The 22,433-nt window shown below is 35.2% G+C and overlaps 1 protein-coding gene across 2 annotated transcripts in view; it reads left to right on the top strand.

The window, feature by feature from the left end:
* Positions 1-22,433, top strand: part of LOC121407080 (copine-3-like) — a 65,748-nt gene that overhangs the window by 29,166 nt on the left and 14,149 nt on the right. The window contains exons 4-8 of one of the 2 annotated variants that reach the window (XM_041598003.1): positions 491-565; positions 5,690-5,776; positions 7,856-7,945; positions 12,916-13,011; positions 22,273-22,359. In XM_041598003.1, the coding sequence (XP_041453937.1) occupies positions 491-565; positions 5,690-5,776; positions 7,856-7,945; positions 12,916-13,011; positions 22,273-22,359 (435 nt within the window). Of the gene's footprint in view, positions 1-490; positions 566-5,689; positions 5,777-7,855; positions 7,946-11,496; positions 11,593-12,915; positions 13,012-22,272; positions 22,360-22,433 lie in introns of both variants that reach the window. The other variant, XM_041598004.1, reaches the window with a different exon arrangement.

Raw genomic sequence — 22,433 nt, 5'->3', positions numbered from 1 at the left:
TAATTGTGCAAAATCTACCCACTTACTACTTTGCTCCCTCATTAAATTCTGGATCTGTCTCTATTTGCCAATCCATTAGCATTTATTCATATTTTGTATAACTTACTTGATGGTAACTTAAATAAAGGTTACCAATTCTGTTTGCTATGGTAATGTTGTTTAAAAGCCAGTTGAAATCAAGTGAATGTTTTGAATGATGGTGAATGGCCATTGTCCATCTTTTTTTTCCAAAGAGAGATTAATATGAGATATTGTTACCTATATTTGACCCCATCTTGTGTAATGTTTATCCCAGAATTCGTCAAAAAAAATACCAAAATTGAATGAAAAACTAACTAAAGTCCTTGTTGGACATCCACAAAAATAATTTTGTTTTTCTTGATTTCCTCAAAATGATCATGGACTTGGGTTGTTCTAATTTCATCTAGTCAATTTATTACTATCAATTATTTGATTATTTAAAAATAACGATTTTTTTCTCTTTTAACAGATAGATGCAGAGGAGATAGCAGACATCAACGATGCACTTATTTTGTCATTCAGAGCTCATAATCTCGACAAAAAGGTAAGGCATTATAGTGCAATCCCTCACCAAATCATTGAATCACTAGATACAACAGTTTGGTGAACAATGCATGCAGTGATTGTGTGCAGATGTATGGCTTTGCTGTAGTACATGTAATTACATTTCATCGATTGGAAAAGTACATTTTGTATCTTTGACACTAAAAAAAATTAGATTTTGGAATTTCAGACACAGATACATGTAGAATAGGACTTCCGGTTCGATTTTCAGCAAAAACCTCAAAATCAATATTTTTATTCCAAACAGAATAATACGGTGGTTTAGATGACTGTCAATTAGCTCAGTCATATATGTCAGTCCCCCCCCCCAGCCCTTACAGAGGGATATTCACATATTGGTAGATTGATTTCAAAATTATTTTTGCCATTTTCCAAGCTTAAGTTTAAAATCAGTTAATATCAACACATTTCTGATCACTAAACTTTGCATATTAGAATTTAAAAAAAAAAATTTCCAACTAACGTTATAGGAGGGGATGTAGCCTAGAGATATGTTTGCTTGTATCACTTTGCACATAGACTTCCAGTTGTGCTTAATTAAACTATTAATTGTATATATTACATTACAGGGCCCTAATTATTTCATCATATTTATCTGTGCACCAAAAAACATTTCTTAAATGATGCTTGCTACAGTTTCATCAGTATTTTTGTTTATTTTCAGTAGAACTGAAAATCGTCACTGAAGGGGACTAGCTCACTTGTAAAAGGAGGAATAATCAAAACCAGATAGACACATGTCTGTATACAGATCACCACTAGGTTCTTAACTTAGACATACCTTGTATACAGCCACACATTGTATATTAACAAATCAATTCTTATCCTTAAACTGCCTCTAACCCAGAGAATCATGATTGTAGTCGCTAATGAGAGAAGTTACTATGGAGCGGCATTAAATTGATGTGATATGAGACTATTAAAATGAGAACTAATCTAGCATGAAAGCAGTTTAATGACACAATGCTAAACCCGTGAATCCCCCTATTGAGTCATTATGGGATTGGTTTAGTGAAACTCCTACTGTTTTATTGCACAGTGTAGTGGTGTAATTGGAGAATTTGGTTTATACACTCATTCAGATTTGAGAAGTATATAGAAATCTAAATGCACCCTGGCTGGGTTGATATTTCTGACAATCCCTGCCACCCTCCCCCCCCCCCCCTGCTTCAGATAAAGAGGTTTGTTAGAATGGTCGAGGGGGAAAAAAATTCACCATGGAATTGGTAAAAAAAATACCCTAGAAAATCCCTACTCACTGTAATGTTGAATCTTAACCAATGTTGCAGATATACACAGTAGGTTATGAAAGGGAGCCCCACCAAGAATGAAAATTATATTTTCTTGGACTAGAATCTTCTCAGATAATGTGATTATGAGAAAGATTCAAATGATATCTATAACAAAAGATAGCTAAACTATTCAGCAAAACACTAGAGAAAAAACAAATGATCTCTATAACAAAAGCTATCTAAACCATTCAGCAAAATACTACCAAAACTGAGTGGAGACAAGATAGGTTCAAGCTACTATAGTGTTTACTACTGAGGTTTACATGTATATCGCCAGAGGGGGAAAGGAGGTAATCTGTTTTGGCTCAGGATGGTGTAGTTCCGAGAAGGGAGGAAGGGCAAGGGAGGATGGAACAGATATACAGCCCACTGAAGAGCACTTATAAAGTGTATCCACCCCACGTCTTACGGCCCAGTGGCGGATCCAGGCAAGGGACACAAGGGGAAGCATATACCCCCTCTCTGTTTTGAGAATTACCTATAATCCCTAAATTATGGAGTGTTGAGATAAATTGAACACCACTTTTAATCTGAGCCGAAATTGAGAAGAGCAACTAAATCTCCCATTTTTAAAATAGAATATGAACTCATTTGACTAAGTGCTGTTATATTTTAACTTCGGTTTTCAATGCAAAATGGTATTTAGTTCTTCAATGTGACAAGAATACCATAGCAGTCATGAAAACTCCCCCCCACAAAAAAAAAAAGGAACCTTGTCTTCTTATCGTGACAGAAAGTGACAAGCCATTCGATGGAAAGAACATACAAAAAATGATATCAAATTTATGAATACATTCAATAAAATAATTGAGCAATTGGAGTGGCAGCATTTCCCAAATTATTTTAGCTTAGATCTGTGTTGTGTCATCCACAAGGAAGTGCACTCTTTGACCTCCATCCTACCCACAATGCCCTGAAGCCTTGTCAACCTATTCTTACATGCACACATTCACCTATATTTGCCGTCATTGCGACATCTCTCATCAGGATGAAGAAGTTGTTGTCCTGCGGGCAACTTCAGGTCAAAGAGCCATAGCGGGCTGCTCATTAAGCAGATTAGCTGCGCTTTGCCGACCGCATTATTTCCACTGCTGGATATCTCACCTTCATCGGTGCGTGCCACGGCGCAGACCAAAACCGGACCTGGTCTCAAGGTGATGGTGGTTTTTACCGCGGGGGGGGGGGTGAATGATTGACTGACCACACGTCATCAGCCCACTCCAGTGTGACATTGCTAGATGGAGTTTAGTCAAACTAATTATGTGGCGTAAATTGGTGTAAAATGTCCAGCCAGCATGGCTGAAGCTTAAGATAGAGTCCTGTTTAAGCTCATGAATTTCTGATGGGGAGAACTGTCTTGGCTCGTGAAACCACAGCCAAATGGACTTAAAGGGAAAGTCTGATTTAAGACTGAATCATTCTTATGAAGGAGACAAAAGATTGATATGTAGCGTAGCTTATTTTGCTCTTGCAAAGTTCATTTCAACTACACTGCTCCCGAGAGAGCTTCATTGGTTACCAGTATTTCAAAGAATTGAATTCAAATTCTGTTTAAAAATATTTTCATTAATTGCTCAAGCTCCACATTTGACATAACATAACTAGTCAAGCTTTAATCCAATCACACAGTCAAGCTTTAATCCAATCACACAGTCAAAGCCTGCAAAGTTTCACATCAATTATTGTTCAAGATACACACTCACACTTCTGCCTTTGATTCTGGCATGAGGGAGAAGTGAATCATTTGTATTTTGTAAAAAAAAAACAAGAGCAGGAACTTCATGATTTAAAATGATGATCACATGTTTCGATCACTTATTGAATGATTTCATTCCCTTTCATATATAGAAACTGGTGCCTTCATTTCATATTCAAGAATGATTGACTATCATAAATATTTAATGAATGTATAGAGATCTCATGAATAGCTAACAAATAGAAATCAAGAGACCAAATTATCAACCTAATCTACTCCTGGGATTAGAGTACAAAATGTTTTGATAGAGCATTTTGGTTTTGATTTGAGTTTTGTTTTAATTTAAGTAGTTGTGCTACTTCACAAAATTGATGTACATTTAATGAGTTGTTTCGAATTTCAACTTATACTCTTTTCGGGATGAAAAAGTGTTATATATGATTCTCTGTTTATTCTTGTCATTTTATGTTTGTTTGTAGTTTACATTGAAATTGATATTAATTTAAATCAATTTCAAATGTAAATTGATGTAGGCTTTTGGAGTAATTCTAAACCAATTTAATTCATTATCATGGATATTGAGCAATCAGGTCATTGAGTGTGCTGTAATGAAGATATTTATAAAATCTTTTTATCTTATAGATAAGCATCATCTTTAATGGGGTGTGTCAAGGAACTTTCGACCAATTGCAAATCTTTTTGGAGTTCTCAAATCAATCATGTTTTACAGTAAATTGCATATTTTCAATTGAATGTTGATATCATCTGCTCCAACAAAAAGTGAAAGCTGATTCGCTATAGCTGAAATTGATCCATGAATTGTGAAATTACAACAGAAATCGATTGCAAATATGTTCGTGTAACACCCCTTCAAAATCTTAAACAAATGACTTGTAATCATCTTTGCCTATTGAAGAGGATATAGTTCATCCATATATTGCTGTATTTATCATCTCAGTAGCTTGTCATACATGTGAACATCTCCACTCAGGCACTTACTCATACCAACTTTCTACGAAGCATCCCCAACTCGCAGAATATCAGCCATTCTTGGGCTAAAAATGCCCCTGACATTTATTACCCACAAATATCTTAACACCTATTCATCTAAAAGATCCGGCGCAGGTTTTTCATATCGATTCCATACCCTCCGCATTCCAGGTTTGGGCTGCCTTGATTATCATTCCTCCCCGGCTCTTTTTTATAGACTCCCCCTATAAACTGAATGGCGACAGGACAGCCGAGGGTTGCCGAGCTCGACTCTTAGTAATTTCTCCAGGTTGTCGACAACGAATCGTCATTTCCCGCATCATCATCTTTCTTTTCATTTTTGTTCCTCCTCCGCTTGGAGGAATTCTACTGGTTCCATCCACCTGAGCCCCCATTTCAAGATAGTTTCTAAAAATAAACACCAATACGTTATCAACACAATGTCAAGAGTCTGAGGGAAATTTCAATCACTAGTCTCTGTCTAATGCAGATGATGTAGCTCTCTCTCATTTTTTTTATATTGTCCTGTCTTTTTCCAACCCTCTTATATATCTCATTGTCTCTCTATGACCACATTCAAAATGCAGCAGCAACTTTTGGTCTTTGCGTATTAATGTTCTAGATTTTCCCTCTGATTTCAGTGATTTTTTACCATTCTATTTGCCTTCTCATACTGTTAGATCAAGATTAAATTCAGGGTTTTAGTATGATTATTCATTGTTCCTCTTGCCCATTTCATAACGACTTAAAACTAACTTGGCAATTATTGCAAATACCATGGAATCCTTGATTGTGATTGGCTGCCTAGCCGCTAACTCTTTATGAAAGAGGCCCCTGATGTACAAAGAGATACAATTGAACACAAGTTCTAAAATGCATGCTTATGAATGGATAGAGAGCTAAGATGCATTTGATTCTTGTAGTTGCAGTTGATTCCATATCTTTGGGCATCACGCCCTGTTCCCATATCAGTTTTAATGCGATTAACAGTAAAAAAATATTGAAGAAATAAACATAATTAAGATATAATATATTCATGTAGCTATTTTGTTATCATTCACTTTTAGATACATAATTGCATAATATGTTAAAATTCATTTTATTTCCTTTTGTGTTATATCATTAGGATGTAATGGGGAAGTCAGATCCATTCTTGGAATTCTATAAAGCTGGTCAAAGTCCAGATGAATGGCATAAAGTCCATGTTACAGAGGTGAGTTTATCTATCATTCTTAACCTTGTTGTAAAGATGGGGGGGTGCTTGGGTCTATGGCACAACACACCCTCCCCCAAAAAAAGAGAGAGAGAAACTTTTACGACCATGGAGACAAAGGAAACGAAAGAGTAATGTGGAGGAAAATGATGAAATGTGATATTGTTTTCTAAATGTATTATCAAAATCAATCACACAATTAGCTTTGCTTGCTCGCTTGTGAATTTATAGAATATTTTGCCCCATACACCTTCCTTGACGCCATCATATTTTGTTGGCTCATTTTGGTAGTTATTGATAATGAAAGGTTATCAGGATTACTGTTTATACATTTTCAATACAAATCTTAACCCAGTAACAATACATGAGAAGTAAAATCAGTAGAACAATTCAACATAATTGTAAATTAAAGTCAAACCATGTACAGAAAATCAGTCAACTGAAAGTATTATGTTTCACTCTTTGTTACACTAAGTAGATTGTATGTAAATATACGTGCCGGAGTCGAAACCCCCATTTTAAACCTAAATTTATGTTCAAGAGCATCATTAATTTAGAAAGCCATAACAATTCCTATTTTTTCGTGCCAGACCACAAAGGCTCCCTGTGCCATGCTTCGATATGAGCACTTAGTTTGCAGCTAGCTAGTGCTAGCCAGACCAAAAGAATTGTTTTGGGCATGACACGTGAGTCTCTTTGTGTGTCAGTATGTTGACTTGAATCCTTTTAAAAATTACTTTTGGAGGCCCCCATTTTCTGATATGGTTCATTTCAGAGCATTGCATTAATCAGTCATTGATCCTAGACTGGTTACTCAGACCCCCACTTTAACACCAAGGTTTAGTTCCAGAGCCCCCTATTTTTCAACTTTGGTGTACCAAAAAGGTATTGTGTTATAAGTTGAGTGCCCCCCCTTCCCCCAAATATGGCATATCATCTGAGGCTTTTATTGAATTCTGACTTCTTGATAATCTAGCTACTTTTCTAGGTTAGCTATATTAGAATCTTAGATAATTCTATCACCTCCTGTGTTGCTTAAACAATCTCTTTCCATCTCACCCTTTGTATCTTTGTAGAGGTGTTGTGGCTTAGTCGATTAGACTCCGAACTTTGAATCACAAGGTCTAGGGTTCAAATCTCACTGCAGCGCGTCATTTGGCAAGGCGTTAATCTGCATTTGCCATGCTCCACCCAGGTGTAGTAAATGGGTACCCGGAATTCTTTGAATGCTTGAACGTCCGATCAGGATAGCCGGGTTGTAAAAGTATGCAGCGCTTAGAAACATTCATATTAAGCGCTTTATATATATGTGTTGCTTTTTCTCTGTCACTCTATCTCTTCTGATTGAATATATTTCCATGATATTCCAGACAATATGACACATTCTGCATTAGTTCTCAAATAATTTTTATCAGTGTCGTTTATACTATTTGTTGTTCTCTCTCCAAAAGCATCACAATCTTTCCAGTGTACAGGGGCGGAAAAGTTTCAAGGGAAAGGGATTAATGCAGATTATCTTGTTTTATCAGAGAGGGAAAATGTGTTAAAATTATGCAACTCGGCCGATGGTAGTACTTCTTGACCCAGATTTGCATTCAGTTGAAGAAAGGGAAAGAGTGTTTGAGCGTAAGTCAATACTCGCAATGTTTACAAAGTATTTGAGCTGCCTCACAGAGTGCAGTGCATCATGGGATATGTTGAAATGCCACTTGGTCTTGGGCCACTTTGTCTAATAATGCTCATTTGTTCTTATTCATGCTTTTGCAACCAGTAAGTCAAAAAACCCTTTTTGACCAGCCACCCCAAAACCAACAATAAGTTGCCAGGGAATGTGCTATTATATGTAAATAGCCATGTTAGTAATTTGGTCTCTTAAAAAAGTAAAAATGAAAGAGTAATTCTTTCTCATACTATCAAAATGCGAATCTAAATAGTTTTGTAAAAAAAAAACAAGATGCAATGGCCTCTTGATTGACTGCACTATATAAATACTTATTATTTTTTTTATTGTTGTTGTTGCTATTGTTATCCTCATTGTTGCCATCATCATTATTATTGTTGCTATTGTTATTCTTGCAGGTCATCAAGAACACATTAAAGCCTACATGGAAGCCTTTCAAGATAGACCTCAAAAAGATCTGCAATGGGGATTATGACAAGAGAATTAAGGTAATCCACCAGAAATCAGGTTTTAGCTGATCATTGTGTTAGATTATTCATGATTTTTTGTTCTGCATATTGACAACAAATTCTGAAGTGATATTAAATTTGTATTTTTCAAGATGATGTTTTATCCTGTATTCCTATTCATTTTTTGTTATATTTTTGTATTAGTTGTCATTGTGGCAGTACCTAAGTAAAAAAAAAAGATTTTTGTAATGCACTTGATAAATTAAGAAATTAAATTCTTTAATTTTTTATGGTGTGATTTGTTAAAAAAAGTATGTAATTTCGGAGATTTATTTGAAATTCATTAAAATAACATGAAAACATGACAGAAGTCCCTTTCCATTTCTTTGAATCTTGATTGTATAAAAGGCAAAATTGGGCTCATTTCTGAAGTGGAAAAAGACAGAACATGACACAGTTGCTCCAAAACCCATCTAATGCTTTTTCTTTCCAATATCCGACCTGGTTTAGCTATGCGCAAGAGAGAGGCAGTGTTCCAAAGATATATCATCATGTAAGCATGATAATGATGATAACTGGTAGAAAGATGAGAGCTGAGGAAGAAGAAAAAAAGAACTATCCCGAAGCCCCCTCCAGGGATTTTTCGTAAATTATGAAGTTAAATGAAGCACAAGAAAATCTTTTCCCAATCTCTCTCAATCTCTTGTTTTCTCTCCATCTCTTTCCTCCTCTATCTCTCTCTACCTTTCTCTGTCTCTCTCAGTCTTTGTTTATCTCATTCCATCTCTTTCTTCCTCTCCCCACCTTTCTCTATCTCTCTCAGTCTTTGTTTATCTCAATCCATCTCTTTCCTCCTCTCCCCACCTTTCTCTATCTCTCTCAATCTTTGTTTATCTCTTTCCATCTCTTTCCTCCTCTCCCTCACCTGTGCCCATCTTTCTCTTTTTTCCCCCATTTCTCTCCATCTTTTTCCTTCTCTCCACTTCATGCCTCTATCTCAATCTGTTTCTATCTCTCCCCATCTCTTTCCTCCTCTCCCCACCTTTCTCTATCTCTCTCAATCTTTGTTTATCTCATTCCATCTCTCTCCTCCTTTCCCCACCTTTCTCTATCTCTCTCAATCTTTGTTTATCTCATTCCATCTCTTTCCTCCTCTCCCTCACCTGTCCCCATCTTTCTCTTTTTTCCCCATTTCTCTTCATCTTTTTCCTCCTCCCCCCACCTTTCTCTATCTCAATCTTTGTTTATCTCTTTCCTCCTATCTCCATCTTTCTCATTTTTAAAAATATTTTTCTCCACCTCATTCTTCCTCTTAGCCCCTTTCTCCATCTTTTTTTCCATTTCTCTCTTTTTTTTCTTTCTCTCATTCCATCTCTTTCTTTCTAGTTTCATTTACAATATTCTGCTTTCTGTCACTCTTATCTTCATCTGAGTCACTCATACACACATACGCATGCATCGGTTTGGACACCAACTCCCAGGGTTCAGTAGTATTACATTGACGTCATCGAACACCTTGGGTTATTGCAACGAGGATGTCTTAGAGAGAGGGGGGGGGATGGCCTGTCAGGTCGGGTGATGTTCTCCCATATAGCACAGCTGTAATATTAACAGAGCGGCAGTGTGCCTAAAAACTGACCACTTGCACTTGGTTGGTAGGGGGATTCGTCTTCTGACTTTTCTGTATCTTTTATTTTAAAGCATGAAATGAAATGCTGAATGATGAATTATTGTGTAGAGGAACTAAGATCAATCTTCTGATTAGGGGGTGAAACTCTTGTTTAAATTGAACCCCTCAACAATAGTTTTGCAACTCATGTTTAAGTGGTAATGAATTTCTTACTGCTCCATCATCATACATGTACATATGGTTTAATGACAAAATGTGATTATTGCTCTTTCCAATAATTTAGTATGCCATTGCTGTCAAAGAATGTTTAGTGCTGACAGATATGCAGCTATAGTTCCATTTTTTTTTCTCAATAGCTTAGAAACGATGGAATTGAATAATGAATTTCTAAGTGAACAATACAAATGCAATTGTTGCTCATAATGTTGGTGTTCATCCGAACCGTCGTATCAGTCAATTTTGATTAAAAACTCAATTTTGAGATTTTTGTAGAGAATGAAAGTACAAGTCCTATTCTATATATGATTAAATTTCTAGCCAGCAATTTATTTTAGTTTCTGAGATATGTGGGGATTTTCACGGCGATTTCATACAAATTGTTGATAAAATGCGCCAATCCCATTGGAAACATGAAGCAAAGCAAACAACAGTTGCACGAAGCCATGCACTTAATATGCAAGGCGTGGTCAGCCAAACTGTCATATGTGCACTGCATCGACTTTGCGAGTGAAAGAGCGGGCGATGAAATTGCGATCAGGATTGTTACCCCTATGGCATTTTTTTACAGGGAAAATCTAAACCACTCAAACCGAAATTACGAACATAAAGCTCTTTTGCTATATTTTCTCTGATCCTTGGTTTTGTGTAAAAACAAAGATACCAATGTTAGGCAATTGTCTTGGTCCTTCCAACCATGTATTTTTCTAGCAATGAATATGTTGTGAGGCTGGGGAACAAAGTGTGGAAATTATAGTACACTTGAAGTTGATTTTCTCTGAAATGGGTTTGCACTGTCATAGTGTATAAATACGATTGTTTGGATGACCGCCAAAGATATGAGTGTTGTTAGAATTTTCCAGGGTAAAAAAAGAAATTAAATGGACTTCTTGACCAAACTGATAAAACCGAACAGTATCAAGAGAAATAAGTTATTTGTGGTTGTTGTTGTTGTTGTTGTTGTTGTTTTGGGAATCTTCTTTTACCATCACTGCTCACATTCTTTTTCTCAGCAGTATCATTGGGCTTAAAGGTAAGTATGATGAACCTATGACTACTGAATTATGTAATTGCAATAGGTTTAGTACAGTGATTACATGATTCCAGTACGCAATGGGTTAAAATGATGAAACTATTCATTAAGGATTCTTTTATTCATTTCCATGTTCAGCATTAACTTTTGCAGGTTTTGTTTCCTTCTGTAATCATGTATCGGATTTGTTCAGAAATCCAAACAATTCTTATAGTCTGTTATTATGTTTGTTTGTATGAAATTGTATATTAAATGAAATGCAAAAAAATACTAGGTTTTTCTAGCATAATCATTCATATCTCTAACCTAGTCCTCGATCTTTCTGAAATTGAGTTTATATGATAAATTTGAGTTTTGTTTTATAAACTAACAATTTACTTTGCTAACAGGGTAAATAATGTTCGTTATGGTAAATCGTATCTTCATTTAAAACATATATGTTAAAATAATGCATGGCATTACTGAAATGATATCATAATTCAAGGCTGAGTGACTGATTAATTTGAATATGCTCTATGGTTACCTTACAAACAAAAATCACTGGGAAATTATATTTGTTACTGTTGGCAAAATTCCCAGCGGTGATATTTCCTAACATATTTGGATTTGCAAAGAAAAGAGCAACTGATACAAAATCAAATGGAAAATAATCATAAACCATCTCCACCCCAAGGATGAACTTGCTAACCACAACCCCACCCCCGTTCACAGATAGCTTGCTACGATTACGACTTTGACGGGCGGCACGACATGATTGGCTCATGTGAGACGACGGTACGACAAATGGTTCACAGCGACAAGAAAGAGGTAGTCCCACCCACCTTGTTCGGAATGGAATCCATCGGTGTGCTGTGGCATGCCCATCTGATTTTCATTTGATTTTGATTTAGATCTCGATATCCGTGTTTGATTGATTGATTTATTTATTTTTATTCTTCCGTAATAGCATTGCTGCATACACACACACTCATGTTCACACCCTTTTGACCCCACCCCCACTTCACCACCATCAAGACCGCACCCCCATCACACCAGAGTTGCCGTTCAACACCTCACTACCTCATCCTTCAAATTTTCAATCACTTTTATTTTATGTCATCTTGTCAGAGTTTGAAGAAATTGATAATGTTTCACAGAATCAAAATGTTTTGGAAATATGTGTAAATGCTAGCTCGTTCATATCTTTACAACACTGTTGCCAGTGAAAAGTTGTGAATTTTGTTTTTGATATGCCACTCTATTTTGTTACTAACATTTTTTTTCAATATACACTCAGCAAAGAAGAAGAAAATATGTGCTCCTAATTTTATATTTTAATAGCATGAAGGAATTGCATATTAGATGAAGGAGGTAATAATACTTTACTAGGCTAAGAAATGAGTGAAAGTTCTGAAAGTTTCCTCAATTGGTACATATTTCTTTCAAATTAGCCTTTAACTTGACTCAACAAGCTGAAATTCTTCAATTAAAATGATGAACTGCCTTTATATCTTTGAGAAACGCTTTTAATTGACTCATCAATAAGTTGTGATTATCATCACTTAGTGAATGGTTCAAATTTATTTTAATATGTGAATACTGAATTTGTATAAAATATAATCTGTAATATTTTAAATAATGAATAGTACCTCTTTTCTTTTTCGCTGTGTGTATTTTGTCACTAGCACATTTGTAACTAACAAGTGCAACAGCTGTTAACGAAGATATGAATATAGCTTTATAAATGAAGATATTACTTTTATTACCCTCTTTTATGTGATGAAATTTGATAAAAAAATACACCAAAAGTCTTGAAATTCACCAGCAATGCATTTTGCTGTTTTTACAACCTTCATAGATGTTTGGAAATTTCTCTTCATTTTATTTTAAGGGCAAGTTTTATGAAAATTACTTGTCGCTTAATGTTGAATTGACTTGATTGTATGTTAAATTCATATAACATTCCATGGAGTATGAGGCACAAACTCTGGCAATTGACATTTGACCCCAACCCCCTTCCATAAACTACAACATGAGTTTCAACATGATAGACTAACAACTTGTTGTTGCCATGAATTTTAATGTTGTTCACTAGTTTTTAGTTGTTTGTTGTTTTCGCCATTGATTTTTCTTCTTTCTTTTACCAAACAGGTCATGTGTTTCGATCATGACGAGGGTAGTGCAAACGATTTGATAGGGGAATTCTACACATCCGCAAGACAATTTATTGAAAACGGCAAACGTGAGGTACAAAGGAACATATTTTTCCAGACAAAAAATATTCCAATAACTTTTTCAATTAGCCTTTTCTGTAACAGTCATCTGAAACTCGATATTATTTCTTACTTCCTTTAAAATCTTCTTATCCATACTTTTTAGCACAAATATTTTATAAATTTCTATTTCTTCTGAAATCTCAGCAACTTCTTAATGCATTCATATCAAAACTTGCCTTCATCTTATTTTTCCAAATTAATCCTTGTCTTCATCCATATACCTTTTTTTTCAAAATTAATCCTCCTTTTAGATTTTTTTACAACAAAGTGCATAATCTTTCCAATTATTGATTTCTCTGATCTTGAGAACATAATATCGCCAACCTGTTTTTCCTGTAATCTTTTGTCATGATATGAGAAATTTTATATGTTCCTTTACAATTGTCCTTAATAAGAAGCTTTCTTTTTGGAAAAAAATAAAAGATTATCTTCAGTTGAATTGTAATTAAAGATTTATACTAAAAATCTGACATTTCTGATATTTTTCTCTCCTTTTCTCAAGTGAGTAAATGTCACAGCGGTCATTATTTTCAGCATGTGATGTTTCTGTTTCTTTAAACACACTATATTTTTCTTTAACAGCACTTCATATATAAGCAGTATTGTTCTTATCTTCACTTACTAACATGCACTCTATACCATCTGTATCCGCAATGCACATCCTAACGTTTTATACTGCTACTCATTCATGATATTTTGAGCGTGTTTTAATATCACTTCAATGCAATACTAACTTCTAACACATCCAGTGTGTTTTATTAAACTGTTCAAAACCAAAGAAATCCACCATGATGGGTAAAAATATGTTACTGAATCATTCTTTGCTAGTCTATTACCATAAATATTGAAAGGAAAAAATGTATTGAGCATTTGAATGAATAGGGTATCACATTTCTCCAGTAGTGAGTCTACAAACTTATTAAAACAGTTGAGTATCAAGACTCTGTCTTATGAAGAGTTGTGATTTATCCTATTTAGCTCAACTATGGAAATCCATCAATGTCATTATTCTTAATATAGAAAGTGTACACCCCCTTTGTAAACAAGGAGGGGCATACTGGATATGTTTTGACAATGAACACTCTATCAGACATGTGCATTCTAAATGTTAGGTCATTGGCTTTCCATAGTTGTAATTGATTGGATCAATTACAACTCTTTGTGAGAGGGGGGGCAGATTATGCCAAAGACTCCTGTGACTAGAAACAATACACCAACATAAATCACTTTACAATGAAGCTTGAGATAGACTGCCGTGTAAATGATACTTGTTTAATTGTTTGTTTCTTGTTATTTTTGTTTTTTGTGTTGTCTGCCTATCGTATGAACATTCACTGTTACAAGACATATCAAACTTTGAGTCGCAAGCTAATCTGGTTGAGGCTCAAAGTCTTTGATGTGAATAATTCTTCAACTTTTCTCTTGTGAAATTATTTTTCTAACCTTTCAGGGCTCATAGATTACTGTCTGGTTGAGTTTTCCCCTGCTCTAAATGATAGTAAATTAAGTTAATATTGAAGCAATGCATCTAGTTCTGGAATGAGAGTTTAACCTTTTTCTCTGGAAGATTGAACTATATTGTATCATTGTTAAAGATTTTTCAAGAAAACAGCTGTACCCCCCATATTTTACACACCAAAGGATGGTTTCCCCTCCAATTTCCCTAGATTGAGAGGGTAAAGAGAAGAGAGTACTCCATGACTTTTTCTGATTGGAAGCTAGAAGGTAAATTCTCTTGTCCATGGTCTAAAATGAAGTTTTGGCCTTTCTTTTTTGAAGATTTAATTGTATTGCACCCCTGGTCAGGACTTTTCAAGAAAACAGCTGTGCCCCATTGATTACACACCCAAGTTTGGTTTCCCCTCCAAGTTTTATTCCTGAATCCCTAGACCAATAGGGTAGATAGGAGAGTTTTCCATGACAATTCATATTGGAAGATACGTAGGGAATTCTCAGGTGTGAGGGGAATTGCCTCTTATCACAGAGACCAATGTGATCTTATGCAGAGGAACTTTATCTTGCAGATGTACTTTTTGATTGAAGCACCTGCTCCTTTGCCACTGTATATTTCAGAGAATGCTTCAGGAAATGCCTTGTCAATGATTTTTCACTGGGAAAGAGTTAGTGAAATGCTTGTATGTGATTGGCTGAGACCAAAGTTGACAGTGAATCTTGCTGGCAAGATGATTCATGAAAACCACCTCTGCTCTAATCAAGCAAGTAGAAGGGCAATCAATGAATGCAGGGAGATAGGAGTTATCATCCATGGTCTTCTTGGGTAGGCTTGTATGGACCTCTACGGAAAACATCATTTACTGATAGGTTGTTCCATCCCTTGAGTGATATATAAATAAATGAATAACTAACTATAACAAACAAACTAAATGAATGAATGAATGAATGAATGAACGAACGAACGAACGAACGAACGAACGAATGAATGAATGAACGAATGAATGAATGAACGAATGAATGAACGAATGACTGAATGAATGAACGAGTGAGTGAACGAGTGAGTGAATGAGTGAGTGAGTGAGTGAATGAATGAATGAATGAATGAATGACTGAATGAATGAATGAATGAATGAATGAATGAAAGGATATTGCAAGAAAAGAGGTGTTAAAGGCAGTTTCATGTAGCAAATTTGTCAGTGATTCGTAATCATCATTTATACATCCAGATATTTTCTATAAAAAAATCTTGTTTTGAGCTGCTAGGTTATATATTGGTTGATCACTTGAGTAAAACCTGGAGCCCCCTTGTTTGGGATATACATAGAATTCAGCGATGAAGGAGTTAAAGTTGTGGTTAACACCATTTTATTCCCTAATGGCAAGGTTACAGCATTAAAACAGGAGCAAGAATATACAAGTAGATAATTAATAACCTGATTGATATACGAAGAGACTTACAGAGACCAGCAATCGATAGATGGTTGGAGGATTTCATTATTAATAGTGATGTTAGGACTGGGCTGCGCTGCAACCAATCCAATAGTCTCTGGTCAAAGTGGCCTTGAAAATTCACCTAATTGCACATCATTTCCTGACTCAGCAAGTATGGTATCTGCAATTAGTGTGTGGCCCACTCATTGACTCTCCTGTTTGCCCTCGTTTCAAAGTGAAAAGCTGTTCAATTCCATCAGTGGTGCTAATACAACTTCTGTGACACATTCATTTAGCAGAAATATTGTTAAACACTTATGTACATATAAACAATCTTTTGTAGATAATCATGTCGCAAAACCTGAAGTTGGCTCTTGCCAGGGAATGCAGAACAATAAATCACTATAACATTGTAATTTATCGTGTTTTTGGTATACAATTACTGAAAAAAGTAGGATTGGCTGAAGCGCCCTCAGTGCATACGATATCCCCACATTATGATACCCTACTCCACCTTGAATAAAAAAAATATCTGGAAAATGACTACAATCCCCATCTAATATGCTTTTCACATTGCATTTCCTTAACCCCATACTATCCTTAACCCCGGACTATCCTTAACCCCATACTATCTTTTTTTCGATTCACACTGTCTTTCTTAACCCCATACTATCTGCTCAACCGTGGTTAATGCCTTAACCCCGGACTATCCCTCAGCTCATAAATATTGATGGTTTTACCAAACAGAGCGTGATTAACGTGCAATTCGACTTCTGTGATTGGCTAATGCTTAGCCCCACTTTCCTTAGCCCTGTTTCGTTTTCACACTGCATCTCTTAGCACCGCAATTGTGGTGCTAGCACCACAATAAGCCGGCTAACCCTGCTTTTTTGCAGGGCCAGATAGTACCGTACTATTTACCGTGCTAGCCCACTTTGCTAAAACGTAGTGTGAAAACGAAGTGGGCTAAGCTTAACCCCGGGAAATTGGTGGGGCTAAGACCCCCCCCCCCTTAGCCCCACCAATTTAGGACAAAAGTGCAGTGTGAAAAGCATATAAGAGGTTTCAAGTTCTTATTCACTAGTATAATAATCCTTCCCATACTTTTCCCATTGAATCTTCATCTTGTGTTAGGAAATTTGACTGGGCATAAATTACCCCCCTGAAGGATAAATACCAATTCATTTCTGCCCCATTGACAGTTATGAACAGCTAGTCAAAGTAGCAAACAGTTTTCAGGGAGATGCAATGGATTATTATAGATGTATATAATGATTGAAATTGATCTCCTCTGGGGGTAATGCCTATCATTCTGAAAGATTTGAATTATGAATATACTTTATAGGTACTGTATAAATAATCTTATTGGAGCTACCCATTAATTCAGGTGTAACTACCCTTATTCCCAAAGGATTGATTCATATTTCAACTAAATTTGGTTCAATGATTGCAAATTTTTTAGCCAGAAATAATTGTAATTCTTTTTTCTTCAAATAACTTTGTCTTTGATGGAACGTAAAATCTCTCCACAACTATATACTCCACAGTTTAATCCTCATAAATGTCACAATAATCAAGATCCAATATCATGGTGCCTGATTAATAGTACCTTCTACCAATGATTTCAATGATCACTTGGTGTAGTAAGTCATAGAAATCATCACTTATCTTGGGGAAACTGGTCTGAGAAAGGAAAAACAGAAGCAAACTTTCGATTTTGGCTGCAGATGCCCTTTTTCCACACCCCCGCTTACACATTATATTGGTTTTGACCATCGTCATTGGTGTACCATACCCATGATGCATCAGCACTCTATTGACTTGTACTACCACTTTCAATTTAGCAAGGGATGCGTTCATTAACGAACATGAATTCCATACAGTCATCAGAAGATAGGTCAATTTTGAGAATGAGTGAGGGAGGGGGGGGAGAATAAGAGAAGAAATTAAGAGAGATAAGGAAAGAACGGGAGTAGTGTCGACAGTACTGGTCTCATGTTTTTAACTCATCATCTCATCAAGTGGATGACTTCACAGTTTTGTGCAGCTAGAAGATAAAAACAAGGTCTCTTTCCTCATACATACGAAAGTTTCGATGCTCTTAACAAAGGATTTTCATTCAATATCTGAATGAGACTTAGACCACAGCCACACCAACAAATTGAATCCAGCTCGACAGAATGTATAGTTTTATTTCCAGTGATATATCATCAATCAGTGTGGAGTTGGATGTCGTTGGTGTAACTGTAGCAGCAGCATCTCCTTAATCTTTGGCATCCTTGCATCCACAGTATTCTCATGTGATTGTTGTTGATGGCGGGGAGAGCGGCCAGCCCTCCGATTGTTTGCTCAGGTGCGCCAAGGCATTTGCTCTCCACCACTCAATGGCAAATCGATCGGTGACCCCATCTACGTCTCCTTCATCTGCACTAATGCCATTTGACATTGACCCCTTGAGTGGAGAGGTGTGCAGCAGAGAAAAGGATCTGCCACCAGTCTCTCTAATGCTGAGATGCATCTTCTTCTTCTTCAAAGGGAAACTCATGTTATTGGAAAGAGAATGGAAGCAGTCATTTTGATCTTACAAGTTATTTCTCATCATTTAGGAAAGTTATGGCCTGTTGTTACAAATTCTGTCTTGTGTTCGAATTGCTATATGATCATAACCAGAATTTCTTAGGATTGTTTGCAGTTCCCTTCATGCAGTGTATGGGCTACTATAGATTCACATTCAAAATAAGATATCAAAGCTATTGCTCCCACTCCCTGTTACCTCTATTTATTTCTTTTCTTCTTTTTTTGAGACTTCAGCCTTCAATTAGATGATCTTGGATCCATCCCACATCACTGCATAATTTATGAAAAATCTATTAAAATTTGAAACAAAACATTTTTAAACTTAATTTTTGTTCCATTATTTTTTTGTGATTATCACATTAGCAGCCGAAGCATCAGAGCTTATTCTCACTTCAACACTTTTTTATTTGTTTGTTTGCTGTGCTCCCTTCCTTAAGTATGTTATTTATCTTGTCACTTTTGTTGTCCTTGTCTCACTCAGTTTTTGTCATATTTTGTAGCATGTGGGTGAATATCCCCTTTTCAAAAAAATATGTTGGTATTTTGTTTTCTTCAATTAACTAACAAGAATGGTTGTGAGTTGAGTCTTAGAAGGTGGTAACATGTAGTAAGATATTTGTTTGTTTTTAATGTGATGGTTTTGTGTGGGTTTTTTCTCCCCACCTACCCCTTCCCTTTCCAATTCACCATTCATTCCTGTGCATCTTGGAGTTGAATTTGAGTACCCCCCCCCCCCCATTTCCCCCTGCACACTATTTTTAGTTTTTTGATCTGAAATTTGTGTGTTTGGGTATCAATTTTATTTTCTGGAAAAAAAATCTCATTGGTTCTGCATTCATATATATTGAAATACCACTGGTATTAATAGAAAATTTGATGGATATCGATTATACCTTTCTACTTAGTAATCATTTTCAATTTATGCAAATATTAGACATGATCAAATTCGTGCTGCTTTATATCAGGTTTACTTTTGATATGGTTACAAATTTCATCAGTTTTGTTTAAAAATGATGAAAAGGCATTGCGTTGATGTCAGTAAATTTAAAAAATTACATGAACTATGTAAGTGATTTTAAAGATGAAATTTACCACTTTTTTCTTCTTATAACCTCTTTTGTATCCACTTAGGATATTACCTATGTTATCTGCCAATGACATACACTTTTTGTCTGTTTTCTGTCTCAAAAAATGTTATTTTTGTGACCTAAATGTGAATGTAAGTGTTTATAGATGAGTCATGTAAACAAATTTGAGAAGGAAAAAAAAACTTTGTTCCCAAATTCAGCTGTGGAATTACCAAATGAAATATGTAAGTACTCTGTTCTGTCAAACCTTTGTTTAATACATTTTATACCCACCATAAAGTTGAACACATTTTTAATGTGTGTCAATAACATTACATTTGTACTTCAGCAGTCTAAATAACAACATGAAAATGTTATTAGGTCAGGTGGATTATTCCATCATGTTTGTTAAATCATAAGCCTTTTAAAGACAATAAAAAATACTAATGGTTTCTTATTTGGGGGCTATGGGAGGGTCAAATGTCACCTGTACAAAGTGTTTAGTTAATTAACTCTTACAATTATGCTAACAGATAATAAGCAATGCCTACAGAGTAAATATATCCATATAAACTCAGGGTTTTGAAACTCAAATCTTTTTGGAAGTGATGGGGCTGGGCCGAAAGGGGGAAGGCTGACCATCCAGAAAATCACAATAATAGATATCTACCTTTTTTTTTTTACACATGTTTGTTTTAAAAAATGGGGGCTGAAGCCTTCTGAGGTCTTCCCCCCCCCCCCCTCCCCCACCCTAAATCTAATAAGCCAAGTGATTATGGTACAAAGAAGTACAAAGTTAATTATGTAAAAATAGAATGATAATTACACCTGCAGTATTGATAGAATGGTAAAATTACATTAAGTATTGATACCATAAATCAAGACAACAGGGCCAAGTTGTTAAAACTCTGTGATAAAAAAAAAATATAGGGCATTCATTTGTGCAGCAGAATTTCAAAGGAAAAAATGTAACTAAGGATTAATCTGTACTTGAACTTTTCCTCTCTTCTAAGAAATATCTACTCCTTGAATTTGATCATATTTGTTTTTCTTTTTTTTTTGTATTCTAAATTCATACCCAACACAATGTTTCATCACATATATTTCAGATCTCTTCAATTTGTTAAACACTTGTTAAATCATGATGTGATTTTTATAATCATTGTGTAAATATAGAACTTTGTACCATCATTCATTATCATACATTGACATGTACCATTGTTAATGACAGAGGGTGGTCTTTTTCAAAATCATGCATACCGGGCCATTATGTAGCACTTGTGTATATATGTGTATTCATTACTAGAGAGAGCATGAATTGAAGTCATGTCATTCCTTGCATAGATACTTGAATTAGACAAATTTGATTTTTCATTTCATTCAACTTAAAAGACAAGTTTTAGTAGTGAATGCAAAAGAGAATAGGCATGGAAATTATTTTAAAGAGTCTCAAAATTTTCATCATTTATATAATTTATTGTATATATGAACAAATAACAAAAGATATCTGATTTTCCTTCACAATTTCTGGTTATTGATATTTAAAAGCACTCCATTCAAAATCATTACTTTCTGCAACATATCATGGGTGCTCACTCCAGAGACCCTGTTACATGGAAGGCTTTCATTGCCATTATGGTAACTACCAGGGTAGTTTATTCCCATCATACCATAAATATAGTAATTGCAAGTCTTCATGAAACTGGCCCCAAGAAATCTCCTTGCAGCATGAGTGAAAGATGTCTTTGCTCTCTGGATGCTTAACCATCTTAACACCATCACTCACACATCCTTGTTAATTTCTCCAATATTTCATCCATTTCTGAATAAATTTTACTCTAGTAAATCTCACAGATATTTGAAGATTTAAGTTTTCATCACCATATATTGTAATTTTTATTTCAGCTTATGAAGAATTTAATTATACATTGCCTACTCTCACTACTGATTCTTGTCTTGTAAAGTTGAAATAAGGTGAAATAAGGAGAAATATGCACGTGGCATTCTTTGGGTTATGTTTTCATATAAATTCATCCATTTTTTAACTTGATTAGATGTAATAATTTGAGATAGAGAAGACTAAGTGGTTCATGATAATTAAATAAAATTTAGCTGCATAAAAAAATGCATTTAGACAGTGATGATACACTTACCAAAGTGCTAAATAATTCCGCTTTCAAACAATAAATGCTGTTATAAAAACAGAGGAAAAGGAACAGCAATGAATTACACTGGCATTGTGTTTCAATAGGTGATAAGATGCATGTATTTAAAAAAAATAGAGGTTTTTTTTTTCAATTTTATTAAAGAAACTTAATATGAAAAAGTATGAAAGGAGAATAAAATCAATTATCAATTTAGTATATGTGAACACAAAAAAAATCAAAGAACAAGATCAATAAAAATTGTTTTGGGGGGAATTGGACAAATGACAATTTATTAGCACTTGAACATTGACAACACAGATGAGATCTTCCTATTGGCAATGCAACCGAGATCTGTGATGTCACACATGGAAATCTTTCCCAATTTCATATCACTTCCTTTGATTTCTTAAAAAGACAGCAAAATGCACAATGAATTTTTGAGCGATTGGAGGTAAGTTTTACATTAGGTTCTTATGAGTGTAAATAGGAAAATAAAAACTATAATTTCTTCTTTGTACTCATTCTGTAAATCTTGTATCTAAACCTATCATGTAGGTTGAATGGGAGTGCATTAACCCAAAGAAGAAAGCAAAGAAGAAGAATTACCAGAACTCTGGCCTTATCTTTCTTAAATCTTGTGAGGTAAGTCTAAAACTTTTCTCTCTTTTTTTGTGTGTAAATGATGCCTTCACTGACACCGTGTTGTGAGTCTTGTC

The sequence above is a fragment of the Lytechinus variegatus genome, chromosome 2 (genome assembly GCF_018143015.1).
Source record: "Lytechinus variegatus isolate NC3 chromosome 2, Lvar_3.0, whole genome shotgun sequence".
Classification (NCBI taxonomy): Eukaryota; Metazoa; Echinodermata; class Echinoidea; order Temnopleuroida; family Toxopneustidae; genus Lytechinus; species Lytechinus variegatus.
The sequence above is the reverse complement of the archived record's forward strand: the minus strand, read 5'-3'. Positions and strand labels throughout refer to the sequence as shown.